General features: G+C 48.0%; 1 protein-coding gene across 6 annotated transcripts in view; it reads right to left on the bottom strand.

The window, feature by feature from the left end:
* Positions 1-17,283, bottom strand: part of GSK3B (glycogen synthase kinase 3 beta) — a 167,868-nt gene extending 150,585 nt beyond the window's left edge. The window contains exon 1 of one of the 6 annotated variants that reach the window (XM_068270966.1): positions 15,142-17,283. In XM_068270966.1, coding sequence (XP_068127067.1) covers positions 15,142-15,229 — 88 coding nt within the window. In that variant the 5' untranslated portion in view covers positions 15,230-17,283. The remainder of the gene's footprint in view (positions 1-15,141) is intronic. The other 5 variants (XM_068270964.1, XM_068270965.1, XM_068270969.1 and 2 more) reach the window with 5 other exon arrangements.
* Positions 17,284-18,436: the final 1,153 nt, after the last annotated feature.

Here is an 18,436-nt window from a genome sequence, read left to right as displayed (position 1 = left end):
GCCTTTTAGTACAAAAAACTTTTTTCGGGTGTTTTCAAAGTGTTTAAAACGACTAAAGCACCATTTACACGATACAATTTTTTTGTGTGATTCGATCGGATCGACTTCGATCGATCGATTAAATCCGACGTGTCCGATCGGAATTCGATTAGATTGCGTGGTTGAATGTCATTGCAAAACAATGGCAAATCGATCACACTACCGATAAAAATCGAATCCCGATCGGACATGTCTGATTTAAATCGAGCAATCGAATTCGATTTGATCAAATCCACAAAAAATTGTATTGTGTAGATGGGGCTTAATAGCAGTTTATACAATACAGTAACATTATTATTTAGCATTTATATAGCGCCGACATCTTCCGCAGCGCTGTACAGAGTATATTGTCTTGTCACTAACTGTCCATCAGAGGAGCTCACAGTCTAGTCCCTACCATAGTCCTATATCTATGTATGGTGTAGTGTATGTATCGTAATCTAATTCCCTACCATAGTCCTATGTCTATGAATGTATCGTGTAGTGTATGTATCATAGTCTAGGGCCATTTTGGGGGGAAGCCAATTAACTTATCTGTATGATTTTGGGATGTGGGAGGAAACTGGAGTACCCGGAAGAAACCCACGCAGACACGGGGAGAACATACAAACTCCTTGCAGATGTTGACCTGGCTGGCATTCGAACCGGGGACCCAGCGCTGCAAGGCGAGAGCGCTAACCACTTCGCCACCGTGCTGCCCATAAAAATATGTCATAAAAAAGTAGTACTGTGTACTCTATACATGAAAAGCACTCTCTCTCTGCTACATTGCAACTCAAGGAGTTTGAAACTAGGGGACCGTAATATATCAGAGTGACAGTAAGGCAGCGCTGTGCAGCTCCAAGGAGGAGGATGTAATAATGGATGGAGGTATCCAGCAATCAGGAGGAAGGCCTCCAGGAAGGAGTCAGTCAGTCAACAATTACACAAAGCAGCAGCACGTGTCCCAGCGCTGGCAACTGTCACTTCCCGAATTCCAGCAATGTCACAGCAGGTGACTCCAGGACAAGCACCCTGGGAATGTCATACCTGCAATCTGTCACCTGGGCGACAGGGCTCCGCCCACCACAACACATGAGCATAACATAAGCTCACAGCAGCAGCTGACTAGTGGCATAGCAAGCACTCTCTGCTCCTCCGCATGGAGGAGAGCCCAACAGGGCGCACAGAGCAGCACAACCCACGGACCAAGGAGGGGTGTCACAGCAAACGCCACCCCAGGGGGCAGGGACAGGTGTCACAACAAACGCCACCCCAGGGGGCGCCATTTCCATATCTACTGTGCAAAAGACTAAAAGAGAAAAAGTAAATGCAGTGAATGAAAGGAACCGGTCCGGAGAAAGGCAAGACTGCAAACCGAACAACCGAAATCCAACACAGGACAGCCCTAAACACATCACACTATACTCCGGGGTATCAATATACGCCAAAGCTCATGATGATGTCATCGGACGATCGCTGGACGCCGGGCGACAGAGCTACTAACAGAGGAACGATTGCCAATTTCCTGAATTAATACCAATCTCCACGCAGGAGGTCTATAGATATTAGTGCTGCTGTACAGTAAGAATGTGCCCAGATACACAGCGGTCCTAGGAAAGCAATCATTGAAATCACACGCTGGTAAAGCCCGCTTCACATGGGCCTTATTCATGGCGCTTTTCGCTCCAGCGCGGTCCTTTCACATACATAATTCCGGCTTTTCACGTCATTTGCATAAACGCAGCAATCTATCCCTTCTCGTCCTGGATGCTCCGTCTGGCTTCCAGGAACAGCAACATCGCCACTTGTGTCCCCTTAGGAGACACAAAACGCGATGCGAAAGACGAGAAACGATGCCAAACGCTTCTCTACTCATTTGCAGAAAAGCATTTAGCATCGGCTAAGCGAGACATCCACAAACGGATCGGCTAATTCCGGCGCAGTGCTACGAAGATCCTCTGGGTGCCGCCATAGGCCGTAATGAGTATTACGGCTATAGCGGTGCTCAGTGAATAGTTTGTCCACCAGCAATAGTCTCTGCCCAAATTACGGGTCTTTCTTCTCTACCCTGCGCCTAAATGAACCGGCAGCCATTTTACACTACGCTCCCTGAACACCCGTCTGAACTTATTTCCAGCTCCTTTCACGGTGAAATCTTGGTTGCAAAGAAGACTTTTAGAGGGGGGGTGGGGGACGGTAATCATATTCAGCAGCTGCTGGTTAATTAACTGGTAGTATGATGTTTCTATGAAGCCAAAGTTTGGCAGCTGATGAATTGTCACCACCACTGGTGGCTGGTATTTAATGTAAGCCACCAACAGATTGGGGACCTGCACTGTGACAGCGCAGACACAACGTTCTTGACATAGTTGCTCTTTCGCAGTAAATTGCAGGTCTGATGGTCGCTTTCCACGTAAAACACACATCCCAGTCGTGCCACAGCCTCATACAGTAGGGTCCACGTGGATTTAACTAGACAGCGCTGCATGTGTTCACACTACGCATCAGCCAAAATGTGATTGTGTCAGTTACGCCCCCGACTCCTCCGTCTAATACTTATCAGGGCTGTAGATTTGGTACAAAAATCATCCGACGACCGACTCAGACTCCTCAGTTTATGAGCCCACTGACTCCAACTCCGACTCCACAGCCCTGATTGTACCTACCACATAATTTTCACATAGCCTTCAGTGTTCTCCCCAAGCCCTTTTAGTCGGGTGCTCCGCCCAGCTAGTTTTGGTGAGCACCCGGCTGTCATCGGCTCACCGCCTCATATGCTGTAAGCAGTATTGTGCAGATAAGCACCGGCCCTGCATTCTGTCATCTCGCCCCACCCGGCTACTTCATGCCACCTGGCTGGAAAAAATCTCTGGGGAGAATACTGGCCTTTATTGTTCGATTCACATCCATGGATACATACATGGGGTAGCAAATATGGCTTCTCTGGGACAAGGAAGCCTGGCTGTTCTATAACGGGTGGACCTGTAACGTGACACACGGGAAAGCCAGTAATGAAATGATTTTATGATCTCGCTCAGGAGACGTCACATAAGCATGGACGGCTCCAGGATGCCTTCGCAAGAAGACCAAGACAACTGCAGCGCTGACTGAACATTTGATTTGGCAATGTGAAGCCTGGCTGCGTACGCCCACTGTGTTTACGGCTGATCAGCTGTTGTGCGGCGTCCCAAGACTGCTGCCACTACACGGAGGAACGTGTGCGATTCCGTAGGTGTCCTCATCTCCAGCAACTGGCAATGGAAATACCCAACAGTCAGTGCGGACGCTGTGCGCCAACAATGCCGCCATCACACCCAGGCCTACAAGGAACAAGGCTCAGTCATGTGACTGCAGCCTCTGATCTCTAACGACTGCTGTAGTGCAGAGTCATGATCAGCCACTGTGCGCCACCATCACACTCAGGCCTACAAGGAGCAAGGCTCAGTCACCTGACTGCAACCTCTGATCTCTGCCCACTGTAAGTCACATGATCAGCCACTGACGCCGCCATCACACTCAGGCCTACAAGGAGCAAGGCTCAGTCACCTGACTGCAACCTCTGATCTCTGCCCACTGTAAAGGTGCCCATACACTCGTCAGATTGGCAGAAGATAGATAAGAAATGCATCTGATGATCTATCTGATGCGTTTTTAGAACATTTTTTACCAGGATAGAATTCCAATAGATTTCAGTTTGAAATCTGTTGAAATTCGATCTGATGGCATTTTTTTGCCATCAGATTTCCATTAAGGCCAATGCAAACTGATAAGCAATCTCATCAGATCGACCTAAATTTTCCACCCTGCAAGTTCGATGGAAATCCATCGAAATCGATCGAAATCGGCCGTCGATCGGTCGATTGGCCAACCGATTTGCGATCGATCGATCGATCGCGATCGATCGGTCGGCCAGAAAATCGGCTGAGTGTATGGGCTGCTTAAGTCACATGATCAGCCACTGACGCCGCCATCACACTCAGGCCTACAAGGAGCAAGGCTCAGTCACCTGACTGCAACCTCTGATCTCTGCCCACTGTAAGTCACATGATCAGCCACTGACGCCGCCATCACACTCAGGCCTACAAGGAGCAAGGCTCAGTCACCTGACTGCAACCTCTGATCTCTGCCCACTGTAAGTCACATGATCAGCCACTGACGCCGCCATCACACTCAGGCCTACAAGGAGCAAGGCTCAGTCACCTGACTGCAACCTCTGATCTCTGCCCACTGTAAGTCACATGATCAGCCACTGATGCCGCCATCACACACAGGCCTACAAGGAGCAAGGCTCAGTCATGTGACTGAAACCTCTGATCTCTGCCCACTGTAAGTCACATGATCAGCCACTGTGCGCCACCATCACACACAGGCCTACAAGGAGCAAGGCTCAGTCATGTGACTGAAACCTCTGATCTCTGCCCACTGTAAGTCACATGATCAGCCACTGACACCACCATCACACCCAGGCCTACAAGGAACAAGGCTCAGTCATGTGACTGAAACCTCTGATCTCTGCCCACTGTAAGTCACATGATCAGCCACTGTGCGCCAACAACGCCGCCATCACACACAGGCCTACAGGGAACAACGCTCAGTCACCTAACGGCAGCCTCTGATCTCTACCGACTGCTGTAGTGCAGAGTCACATGATCAGCCACTGTGAGCCAACAATGCCGCCATCATAACCAGGCCTACAGGGTAATGCAGACCTGGACAAGGCTCAGTCATGTGACTGCAGCCTCTGATCTCTGCTGCAGCAGATTGTCACATGATCAGCCACTGGAAATGCCCCCTTGCAGTCCAGTGGGGATGATGCCATCAAGTCATTGAAATTGGTAGTCATATGATCAAAATTTCAGGATGCGATTTTAAGTTGTGGAAACCTAATTTCACAAAGCAAGGTACCGCCTGATCACTAAGCCACTGGATGGCAACAACAAGTCAAATAGTTTTTTGTTTTGTTTTCAAAATCTATTTTTACACCATCCATTTATAGATTAGTCAGTGTTTGCCAACTGTAAAATCTTCCCTCTCCCTGACCTTCATTCTGAAATATAATCATAGGTGGTGACAGCTTTAGTCCTGCCAGGTCATCTCTGTGGAATGTTTGTTTCTGAGAATTCCAACACCAGTACAAAATATACCTGGTTTCCCAGAATGCTCTGACAGAAGAATTCCGCATGGCTAATCATCACTGGGAGGCGGGACTACATACCAATATACAGATATAGGAAGAGTTGCTGAAACCAGGAATATTACCATAAAAGTGGGTATCCTGGATCATTTATTGCATTCTAATGTATGTCAATACAGGTCCTCTTTAAAGAGAGACTGGAGTGTATAAAAAAAAAAAAAAAAAAAAAAAAAAAAAAAAATTGCTGTTTTTACATTTAAATCCTCTTTAGCATTAATGCCAGAGCTGAAACACCGCATCCCCGCGGCACAACGAGGTGTTAACCCCCCAAAATCCCGGGGAAAAGTCCAAGTCGTGGATTTTGCTGCCCGGGGGAGGCAGAGCTTTGTGTTGTAGCTCCGCCTCCAGTACAGTCAATCTGCGCTGATTGCCGCCTCTCCCCGCCCCTCACAGTGAAAGAAGACAGAGGGGCGGGGAGAGGCAGAGCTGCTGCACAAAGCTCTGCCTCTACCCGGCAGGAGCCCCGAATCTTGCCCCAGGGATTTGTGGGGTGATTAAGCCCTCGCTGTGCTGCGGGAATGCGGTGTTTCAGCTATGGCATTATTGCTGAAGACGACTGCAAGGTAAAAATAGCTTTTTTTAGGCTTCAGTGTCTCTTTAAAGGGAACCTAAACTAAGGATATGGATTTTTCTTTTTAAAATACCACCTGTTGCTCTCTTGCTGATCCTGTGTCTCTAATACTTTCAGCCACAGCCCCTGAACAAGCATGCAGATCAGGTACTCTGACTGAAGTCAGACTGGATTAGCTGCATGCTTTTTTCAGGTGTGCGATTCAGCCACTACTGCAGCCAAAGGGATCAGCAGGACTGCCAGGCAACTGGTATTGTTTAAAAGAAAACATCCATATCCCTCTCAGTTTAGGTTCCCTTTAAACAAGGGATTGTCTTGAATGGGTACAGTGTTCTAGGACGGAAGCACTCCCCCGTACAGAGGAAGGGACACAACCTTTGCCACAAAAAGCAGAAGTAGTTTGGCTAGCTTATGATGCCGGGTTACTCATCTGCTGATATGTGGGCTGCTGGTAGTTGAGCAGGAAGTACACTGTACAGCTTACACTCTATGTACTGCACAAGTAGAAGCTTTTCTGTGGAACTCTAAACTATTTCCAGTCTTTATTTTTGGATGCAGGAGAAAAGGTTACCGCTGGGGAGATTTGGCCTCACTTCCTGTGACATAGCCCGCAGCAGGAAGTGATGTCATCTCCCTAATTCCAGACACATATACAGAGATAGACCCGGGACAACCCAACTTGTCAGCTCCAACAATGGGGGACAACAAGGACCAGCAACAATCATGTGACCACTACTGCATCCTTTAAAACACACCTGAAGTGAAAGTCATAGGGTGGCTGACATTTACTTCCTTTCAAAAGGATACCAGAGATGAAAGAAATTAAAAAATGAAAACTCCCCCGTCCCCCTCATTACTTACGCAAATGTTTCTGGTGTGATTCAGACTCTACTTCAGCCAAATAGATCAGCAGGGCTGCCAGGCAACTGGTATTGTTTAAAAGACAATAAATATGGCAGCCTCCATATACCTCTCACTTCAGTTTTCCATTAAAATAATACAAGTTGCCTGGCTTTTCAGCTGATCCTCTGCCTCTAATACTTGTAGCCAAAAACCCTGAACAAGAGTGCAGCAGATCAGGTGCCCTGACTGAAGTCTGACTAGATTAGCTTGTTTCAGGTGTGTAATTCAGATACTACTGATGCCAAAGAGACCTCTCAGTTCAAGTGTACTTTAACAGGATGATATTCAATGTATATATTAACTACTACCTGACTGCGTCACGCCGATTGGCGTGCTTGGGGGGGCAGCCCCAGGATCGCCTAACACAGAGCGGCATAAAGTCCTGGGGAGGGGATTTGGATTAAGTCCAGGGTCCTCAAGTGGTTAAGCGTGAATGTGTGAATAAAGGTGCTTTAGGAAGCCTTGGCTACACAGCTCAGGATTTGGCCAAGAAAGTGTCTGTACAGCATTCTAAAGATTATTTACCACTGTCCTGGGGGAGCAGAAAGTGAGCATCTGTCTGCAGATTTACATACAGCACAGCCTGGAGGCCGCACAGCGTCATGACGGACTCATTCCTGAATATTCAGAAATGCAGAGAATGGCCTGCGGGGAGCCGATACCTGGATGTGGCACGTATAGACACATCTTGGCGGAGGTTCTCTTTAGTGATGTCAGTACTTCTCGCACATCTCGCTGCAGGATCACCAGATGCTTAATGCTCTCAGGAGGGCCTCTGAGGCTGACCCCTTCCAGGATTTCACCAATAATGAGTCATCACTTATTGATGAGCAATCTGCAGCATCCGACGAGGCGGGGAACATTAGCGAAGCGCTGTAAGCTCCGGCGATCGGAATCCATGTGATATTCCGCTGACCTGGTTACAGATTGCTGAGAGCTGATTGGCTGGCTGGCCGGAGAGCCGTACTCTGCACAGATCATTAGTGGTCTCTGCACTGCCCTATCCCAGATACCTTGCTGATCGGAGGATCCAGCATACAGGATACGCTACACACCAACAGACGGGACAAACCGGTTGCAGGCAATTTTTTACTGAAACTATACTGATAAGGCCGCAGACTTGATTATACCCTTGTCACCCATTATGATCGTTTATGATGCATTGAGATGGAAAAGTTAAGCGTAATGGTGGCTGCCATATTTACTTCCTTTTAAAGGACAACTGAAGCGAGAGATATAGCCATATTTTTAAACCAAATCCATAGCCCTTGTAAAAATTAGACTAAGGAGTCAGAGTTGAGGAGTCGGAGCAATTTTGGGTACCTGAGGAACTCCACAGCCCACCCTCTGCCAGGTGCTTGCCAGAGCACCCCCTCCATCTTCTCATAAAAGCCTCTTTAAAAAAAAATAAAAAGCGTCCTTCTCCCCAGGTAAGTACCTAAGTTTTAAATGTTCCATGCTAACAGGTTTACTTTAAAGAGGAACTCCAGTGAAAATGATGTAATAAAGCGCTTCATTTTCACAATAATTATGTATAAAATGATTTATTCAGTGTTTGCCATTGTAAAATCTTTCCTCATCCTGATTTATAGTCTGACAATTTTCACAGGTGGCGACAACTGCTGGCAGGTGATCTCTGCGGAATGTTTGTTTCTGAGAATTTCAAAGCCAGTACAAAATATACCTGGCCTCCCAGAAGGCATGAAGGGGGGGGGGGGGGGGGAATTACACATATGGTAGCTAAACAGCACTGGGGGGGGGGGGGGGGGGTAAATATCAAACAGTAATACACAGATATAGGAAATGCTTTTGACTCTTAAACCAGGATAACCAACATAAACTTGGGTATCTTGAATCATTTAATGCATTCTACTACTTGTCACTACATGGCCTCTATGTAGGATATCAGTTATATATCTGCTACTCAACAAATCCTGGTGCTTGTGTGAAGCGGATGAATTCTGGATGCAAGGAGTCGATCAGTAAAGAATGGCATAAATCAGAGGAAAGCTCCTAGGTTGGATAGTCACCAGTCTTGGTTGTACAGCCACACCAGGTCTTTATATGAAGATGCGAATGCCATCAATACATCTACCCATTAGCCTACAGCTGGCCATACAATAGCCAATTATCACACGATTTTGTTTGATATTACAATCAATATATAGATTATTTTATGACTGATTAAAGATCAACACTGCAGATCAATCTTTTCATCAATTTTAGCACTTGATAGTGATCACAATATGATCATTACTGCCTTGTACACACCATGCAATTTTCGCAGCGGATCAATGGGAAATTTCTTGTCGTTCGATAATTTCCTGCTGGTCAGATCTACTTCCGATTGAAAAAGGGAGAGACTGAGATCACTACTGCACAAAAAGTCAGGGCTGTGGATTTGGAGTCGAGGAGTCGGTGGTTTAGTCAACTTGAAGAGTCGGATTTTTTTTTTGTACCAATTCAACAGTATAACAGGTAAGTATTAGACGAAAGAGTCGAGGATTCGGAGTCGGAGCAATTTTGAGTACCTGGAGTCGGAGTCTTTGGTTTCATAAACAGAGGAGTTGGATGTTTTTTGGAAATCAAATGGGAAGTTTTCCGTCGATCCAATGGGAAAATGTCATTGTGTGTACCAAACCTAAAGGTGCGTACTCCAATTAGACATTTGACTAGTCTCAAATCATATAATCATTTGTAAATTAAAGTGGATGTAAATGTTAAGGTGCGTACACACGCACTACGGCCACCAACGACGGGTCCGTCAGACCCTCCCGCTGAACGGATCGCTCAGACACAGCCTTATCAGTCCGCCGACAGTGCGTACGCACGCATTACTGTCGGGAGAACGACCGCCCAGCAGAAGGGTCTGTCGGACCAGTCGTTGGCGGCCGTAGTGCGTGTTTACGCACCTTAACATTTAAGGCTACTTACACACCAGGACGTTGCGTTTAGGGGACGTTATAGGGCACATAACGTGCCCCTAACGCAACGCCTGGTGGTGTTGGAGCAGGATGCTACCAAGAGCCGCGTTACAAGCAGCTCTTGGTGCGCCTGCTCTGTCGGAGGCACTGCGGAGACCACGTGAGCGGAGCTCTCCGCATCACGTGGTCCCGCCAGCCAATCCGCAGCCGCTGCAGGATGTAAACACTGCAAGTGCAGTGAATAATAAGTAGCCATGTGCCTGGCTACGTAGTGGCCTCTCCCCGCCTCCTCTCCGCCCATAAAATGGAAAAAAAAAAAAAAAAAAAAACCTACTGAGCATGTACAAACAGTCTAACGTGGCTTAGCCGCATGTAAAGTACTGCATGCAGTACGTTATGTAGACATGCTGCGTTACAGTGTAACGCAACGTGGGCACTGTGAACAGCCCATTGATTTTTCATTACTGTGCGGTGAGGTGCGTTACAGGCTGCACTAACGTGCGCCTGTAACGTCTTATTGTGAAAGCAGCCTAAATCCACTTTAATTTACAAACGATTATATGATTTGAGACTAATCAAATGTTTAATTGGACAAAAAACAAACATTGTAGAGTGTATGGTTACCTTAACCTATCTCCTCTCCATCTTTGAGGTAGCCATACATGTAGCGACTTGGCGGCCGATCGAACATCCGATTCGATAAGCATTGAATAAAAATTGGTACCGCCAAGTGCACGCCCGATCGACGGCGTGACAGATTTCAGGCCGAGCATGTACATCGGAGATGCAAACCGTCAGGTGGTCGGTTGGTTGCGTGGCAGTAACAGATGTGCCCCCCTCCCCGTGCACAATACATTACCTGTCCATGCCCACCGCTGGCTCCAGGCTACATCCATACATGTGCCCACGTTGCTCCGGCAACCATGTGGGGTGCCTGTATGGAGAGAGGACACAGCCAGCTGCGGACATGGACAGGTAATGTGTTGGGCACCGGGGGGGGAGACACATTGAACATTATGGGGGACAGCATCGAGCCAGCGAGGCGACGGAGGCGGCGTCACAAGTCCGATTCCGAATCGATTTAAGCATGAAATTGATCAGGAATCGGCCTGTGGTGTATGGGCAGCTCACAGATCTCTCTAAAATCAGATTCGATCAGAGATTTGTCTCTTGGTCAAATCTGCCCATCATCGCGCTAGATGCAGGGCTGTGGAGTCGGTCCAAAAATCCACCGACTCCGACTCCTCAGTTTAGGATTCCACCGACTCCGAGACTCCGACTCCTCTAATTTGCATATTACAATTTTGTTGATTAAAAGTATGTAACATGAAATTCGTCTCATAACTGCCAACGCTTAGGAATTTTACAAGACAACTGAAGTGAGAAGGATATGTAGACTACTATATTTATTCCCTTTAGACTAAAACTAGTCCTTAGTAATAGTACGTGTAAAAGGTACAAACCGGAACAAAGAACATCTATCAGGCCCTAGGCAATGTAACTGTGGGTACATGTAAGAATGATGTGCAGGTACTCTGCAGGGGAATGAGGAGATTGTAAACAGACAACACCTCTGTGTTCAATGTGCACAGCATTCTCAGTGGATTCCCTGCAGCTCTGTGAGGAGTGCATATGTAGAGTATAGTACTACTGTGTAACAAAGTAAACCTGAGACAGATGAAATTAAAGTTTTATACATACCTGGGGCTTCCTCCAGCCGCCTTCAGGATAATCAGTCCCTCGTTGTCCTCCTCCACCACCTGGATCTTCTGCTATGAGTCCAGGTACTTGAGCCAGTCTGGCGTAGTGCGCATGAACACACTCCACCGCTAGGAGCATACTACACCTGTGCAGCACTATTGCGCAGGTGCAGAATGTTCCTGGCTGTGGGAGTGGCATGCGGCCGACTGCGCTGACTGTCTGAATTACCAGGACTCATAGCAGAAGATCCGGGTGGTGGAGGACAGTGAGGGACTGATTAGCCTGAAGGGGGCTGGAGGAAGCCCCAGGTATGTATAAAACTTTACTTTTCATCCGTCTCAGGTACCCTTTAATTTGTAGTCACCAAACCAAATTTTAATAACATATCAAATTATTTGATTTCATCAGCAAAGGGAGTGCATACATTTGCATAAATCAGCATCAGTGCAGAATTATTTCCATCTCATTGACCATCTCTATTAGTGACACAGCTACACATCAGGCTTTATTCTTACAGCATAGATGTTATTTAGTATATATAAGAGATTCCTGTGTACACATCATATATACAGTCACAATCAGATGTGTATATCTGACCTTAAAAATACGGGGACTGCTTTATTGAAGCAGCACAAGTAACTAATTTTGATTGGTTTATTTCATTTTTGTGGACTAAGCACAGCTATTACTGTATATATACATTATTTTTAATGACTATTATCTGAGAAATAGAACATTTTATCATATTTTCTATTTTAATTACAGTTACAAATTCATTAGGAGTCGGAGTCGGTGCATTTTTTCCCGACTCCGACTCCAGGCACCCAAAATTGCCCGACTCCACGACTCCGACTCCACAGCCCTGGCTAGATGTATCGTCACTTTTGGGCTCGGTTAACACTGAATGGATCAAAAACTGATCCAAGTAAAAACTGATCCAAACAGATCAGTTTTTACATTGGGCATCAGCTTTTTCCTCCGCAAGTTCCATTCCATTACAGCTCAGTCAATACGACGGACCCATTGATCCGAAATGCTCATATTTGCATTCCGTTTGGCAGAATGGACTAAACGGATCCAAATCAAACTGACTTATGTAAACTGATCCTATGGATTAACATAGGATCCAGTCACATCCGCTGGGATCTGTTTCGTTCTGCTAAATTGAAATTTTTCTTCTTTTTAAGTACAGTGTGAACCCTATAGGTCTAGCTAAATCATCATCTTGGGGCTGGTGCACACCAAGAGCGCTTCTGAGCGCTTTTACAAACGCCAGCGCTATGAAAAGCGATTGACTAATGTATGTGAATGGGATGGAGTACACCAGAGCGATGTGATTTTCTCCCAAACGCAGGTCTAGCAGCATTTCTGCTGATTTCTGAGGCGATTCAGCCTCAATGTTAAGTATAGGAAAGTGAAAAATCGCTAGATTAGAACGATATTCCAAGCGTTTTTGCTACAGAAACTGTTCAGTTACAGCTCTACTGTAACAAAAAAATAAAAATGCTACACCAAAACGCTCTAAAAATCGCTAGGCATGATTAGAAAAATCGCTGTGCACAAGCCTAGAATGGCCTAGAACAATCACTTGAAGAGCTGAGCATTTGCGATTACACTAGCGCTTTTTGGTGTGCACTGGGCCTCAGAAAAGACTTCTGTCTGTTGATCCATTTACTGCATAGGATTGTGAAAGATTACCCAAGACTGAGGCATGGTATAGGCAGCCTGATAGTACATATAATCCAACACTGGTCCCCCTATTCATAGAAAGGACTGATGAGGCTGTACAATGGGCCTGAGACGGGCGGATGGGACAACAGAATCCACAGAAGGCCTGATCAGGTGGCAGTATGAGTCAGTGGGTAGAGCTATGCACCTGGCAGACTCCCGCATGGAATCCAGCACAGGGCATGACAGATCCGCAGCTGTAACAGCATTTTCTGTGTCTACTGAAGGTGAATAGGGTGGGGTTGGAGGATTGGATGAGCAGCTATAAAGAAGAATGGGGGGTGGGAGGGTGACAGGGCTCATCTGCTGCCAGTAGTCTCCTCACACTGGAGATCCCAGGAGCCAGTGACAGAGATTGGTGTGTGTGTGCACGGCGGATGCGGAGGAGGGCTCACACATTAGCCCGCTCGAGCGAGAGCGGCCCTCTTCATGCTGTGGGCTGCATTTAAGGTGGGGCTGTCTGCAAGCCCATGGAGACAGCTGCATATTGCTACACAATGCAAGGAAACCTCGATGGAGCGCTGAATGAAAGCCGCTGAAAGAAGGCGACAAGCTTCGCCGCAGACAGCCACCCCATTATACAGCACAGACATGAAAAGGACACTGCTCTCTCTATTATGCTGCCATAGTATTTAACCGTGCGGCTGCCGGAAGGAATCTGCCTCTGTGGACTGCAGCAATGGCGGGCACGGCTGGCATTGCACAATCCACATACTGGCAGCTGTGCCTGGAAGATATGGTGAGGTCATACCATCAGTCATGGAGGGGGGGGGGGGGATAAATCACTTACACGCACTGTGCACAGACTGCAGGCTCCAGCCGGCCCGGACTGCTGAGATTTGTAGTTATCCAGCTTTGATGGAACCGCAGAGCCCATTTAAAGCTCTTTACATTTTCCACAAACCATCTCTAAGCCCATGATGGGCACAGGAGGAGCATGGGCATTAGATGTCATTATTGCTATAGTCCATTCTGATGTCACCAACGCACAACCTGCCCCTCTGGACATCAGATGTCATTATTGCTATAGTCCATTCTGATGCCCCTAACGCACAACCTGCCCCTCTGAATATTCCAGGCCTAGAAACCCCAAATGTAAAGCAGGCAGCACACACCATGAATCACAGCTGCCACATGCAGCAATGTCCATAACCGCCACTGCGTTACTACAACTTGTAAATTATGAAAGGAGTGCGAGGCGTGCCAGCCTGCTAGGCGACATTATCCTGGTACTGAACTCACTAGACATTTAAAGAGGACCTGCCACCGGAAGAGACAGAAAATGGGGAGGCTTGTGACATTACCCCCTTCCCTTACGAAATAAATACCAGCAGTATTTGTAATACTGAGACCACCTCTTCTAATTGCCTGGTACGCACCATGTCATTTCCCGGCATATAGAATGGTCAGATCAAAGATTTCCGACAGGTCTGATCTGATTCCCGATCATTTTTGTATAGAAGTGATCGGAAAATAAGAAAAACTATTGGAAATCAAATCGGACCCCTCGGAAATGATCAATTTGACCAATCTGATGGGAAATTGCATGGTGTGTAGCAGGCATAAGGCAATGTAGCACCATTCTGCTAAGTGCTGAAGCATGGCCAATTCCCTCTCCGCCCTCCGGACACCAAGCACCAAGCCAATACATAATGATGGTACTGGTCCGCCATAGGCAAGAAACAGAAGCTGTACATGCGTGTCAGCCAATGGGTGGAGACGGAATGGTAAATGGCCTAGTAACATATTACATGGCAACCTCCTATCTCAGTGAAGGGGCGCAAAGTATCTTCTAATTTTTGTTACCACCAATTTTAACTTTCCTAGAAGCAATGCAATTTTAATGACAGGTCCTCCAAGGGATATACTCAACACCACCAGACAAATCACCAACATGGAAGGCGGAGGTGGAGTGAGGTGAAGTAGTGCCAGTAGCTCTCAGGGCCCACCCTAGGCCGGGGGGGGGGGGGGTTCCTAGAGACTCACACAGTGACAGATGGGCCTGAGAAGCAGGTGCCTTCACACCAATGCAGGTTCCAGGGTACAGCCATAGAACATTTCAATGTAAAACCAGTAATGCAGAGGTAAAGAATACTTACGGCTCACTTTCATGCTGCCAAACGAGGACGGCTGTTGCACCGGTTTGCAGCTTTCTGCAAAGGAAGTGGTTCTCGGCCTCCCTGACATGGTGGTGGTGGTACTGCTCCTCCTTCACTTAGTTATAAAAGCCAGCAAGGACAAAAACCATCAAGAAGACCCCAGCCAAGCAAACAGTCACCCCTTTAAAGCCAGGCAATGTAGGGGGGAAGGGTTCTATGAGAGTTCCGTCCAACACCCCCTACGGTACGGTCACCAAATCTCTCCTCCTGTGTCTGCTCCAGTCACTCCTTATCCAGCATCCCTGGGAGTCTGTCCTCGGGGGCACAATATGGCAGCAGCTGAGGAGGATGTCACAGGCCCATGAAGCAATAAAACAGTGCACTGGATAAAAGAGAGGGTCTCTTGGCCTGGATCCAAGGGCCGTGCAAGGCTAAAACGTTCAGATTCCTCAGTCTGGAGTATGCGGTAGGATTTGTAGGGTTATGCAGACAGTGAATCAGGGATATATGAGTCTCACAGACAAGTAAGGTCCTGTCCAGTCCAAAGCATGGATTTCAGATTATGAAGCCAATCTTTACAGAAGGAAAATGGGGGTACCCTTAGCAGGTTCACCTTGAAATGAAATTCTATATATGAAAAGCCAATATGGGGTCACCAGAGTAATGGGTGTTGCCGGGCAGTTCTTAGATAATGGGGTTCTCCTGATGCAGAGAGGGGTACTCTTAGTGAAAGGACAAATGCTGGGTAATCTTCAGTTTAGGGGTGGTGGTCTACCAAACACTAAAGTATCAACGTTATCAATCTCAGCATAGGCGTATTTGGCCAAATCAGAGCTACTAAGGCTATTGGAGGTTATCTTCAGCTTGGTGAAAAATCAATGCAAGGGTTTAAATCTGACAGCTTCCAATCCTGAAAGGCCAATTTTGCAGGGTCTGCTGTCTATATATAGTTTAGGGGGCTTCAGCACAGCATGCTCTGATTTTATATCGAGTACCAATATACTGGGCTCTTGGGGTTAGGGGTGCTAATCTAGAGTCCTTGGGTGCCAGGGGTCCCTCAGTTTTGGGGTCTCTGTCAATGGATTAAAAATTTGGGGGGAGGGCTACTATTCAAAGGAAGTGAAATGTAAAAGGCCCTGCAGACCAGGGAGATTATAGGTGGAGGGATAGAAGGCGGCAGATTTTTATGGTTTCCCCTAAATCCAAGGCTTTGAATGATTGTGCGTCCTGGCAATAAAAGGGGGCTGTAGGTAACTGGGGGTCCCTCAGCCCAGGTGGATGATTTAGGGTATAGGGGCAATTTTAGGGTCCTCCTAATTCCAGAGGTAAATGTTCTGGGGTCCCCTGGCACATGGGATATCTGAGCCCCTCAGTCCAGTGGGGTCACCCTGGCTTGGGGTGTGATTAATTTAAACCTCGGCACAGGGTGTCAGTATGGGGGAGGGGTGGATATTGGGGACCCCTCAGGCCAGGGTGTCAGTATGGGGGGAGGGGAGTATATTGGGGGCCCCTCAGGCCAGGGTGTCAGTATGAGGGGAGTATATTGGGGGGCCCCTCAGTCCAGGGTGTCACTCTGGGGGGAGGATATTGTGGGCCTCAGTGTGGGGTGTCAGTGAGGATATTGGGGGCCCCTCAGTCAGGGCTAACAATATGGGGCAGGATATTGGGGGCCCTTAGGCCGGGGTATCACTGTGGGGGGAGGGTTGGATATAGGGGGGCCCTCAGTCCGGGGTGTCACTATGGGGGGGAGGGGAGATATTGGGGACCCCTCAGGCCGGGGTATCACTATGAAGGGAGGGATGGATAATGGGGGTCCCTCCAGTCCGGTGACAGGTGCTCGGGCCCCGGTCACAGCCGCGGTAAGGGAGGGGTCATGGCGGCCTCCTCCTCCCCCGGTAATGGCGCTTGTCTCCTCAGCAGCCTCCCGGGCGGTGTGACGTCTCCGCTCCGCTCCTCGCTGCTCGCTTTCCCTTTGTCACCCTCCGTCCGCCTGACCGCATCTGCCTGTCGGGTTTTTTTTTTTTTTCTCTGCTCTCCCGCAATGCCCTCCTCCCTCTGTGCTCCAGTGACGTAGCGCCCGCCCTCACAACGGCCGCTACGCTGCGCAGGTGGCGCAAGTCGATACGAAGAATAGGAGGAGGGGCGGGGAGCACGTAGCCAGTTCCTTCGTGACGTCATGATCCCGCCTGGCCCCGCCCACCCCAATCGCCAGCGCTCGGCAGCCAATGTCCACGAGCGACAGGGAGAAGAGGCGGGGCAACTGAACAGGAGACGTCCAATGCCAGCCGCCGTCTCGCCCTGCGCTCACAGCGGTCCCGCCCCCTGGCGCGCTGCTCCGGATATTCGCCTTTCACTGGCTGCGGGCTGAGCGTTCTCTGCTCATCTTATCCAATGGGAGGCCAGAGCACGCGTTCTGGCCCGCCTCCGGAGAAAGGAAGGAACCTGATTGGCCGACGGCCTTGCCTGTCATTCTTTCAGGCCTGAGAAGAAAGGCGAGGCGGCCCGAGGATGAAAGGCCCTCCCTGATTGGCTGGGAGGAGCGGTTATCCCCGCATTGATAGCGCGGAAATGGGTGGGGCCTATCCCTTTTAAGCTGCCGGAAGTGTGACCTTTCACTTGCTCTGACAGGGGGGCTCCGTTGCCATGGCAATGTGAGGGGACAGTGAAGGGTGGCAGCAGCCAGGTCACGTGGCTTGTGGAGAATGAGAGACCTCCTGTGTCCTCTGTGCTCTGTGGGCCATATATACATATATAATATACATAATGCACTGTTACTCCAATATATCCACCCATCTGCAGGGTGAGGGGCTTCTGTTTGTTATTGCTGTTAGTGTCCCCACTGGAGAGGTTTTCTGTCACTGGTCTATTTGAGGGCACCTCGCGGGACTCCTATAATAATCTGGACATTTGTAAAGTGCTTTTCTCCTGTCGGACTCAAAGCGCTCAAGAGCTGCAGCCACTGGGACGCGCTCAAGAGGCCACCCTGCAGTGTTTCTCTGACCAACATCGGTTCGCTGCAGTTGGGCCGAGACCGCTAATTTATATTCATTTATAAAAGAAAAGCAAACATGGGGTACATAATGATACAGACAATGCTATACATCAAATATGTTTTTTTTTTCTTTTTGCGATCAAAAATCTTTATTGAAAATGAAGATAAACAGTACATACTTGTTAGAGCTTCACTACAGTCATAACAACGGGGAACTGAAGTGAACAGTGAATATCAACTGAGTAAATAATAGGATGTGCAAAGAAGAGTATAGAAAATACAATCCTAAAATAATACAATACA

The sequence above is a fragment of the Hyperolius riggenbachi genome, chromosome 2, assembly GCF_040937935.1.
Source record: "Hyperolius riggenbachi isolate aHypRig1 chromosome 2, aHypRig1.pri, whole genome shotgun sequence".
NCBI lineage: Eukaryota > Metazoa > Chordata > Amphibia > Anura > Hyperoliidae > Hyperolius > Hyperolius riggenbachi.
Note: the sequence above shows the minus strand (reverse complement) of the source record. Positions and strands in the feature narration are given on the sequence as shown.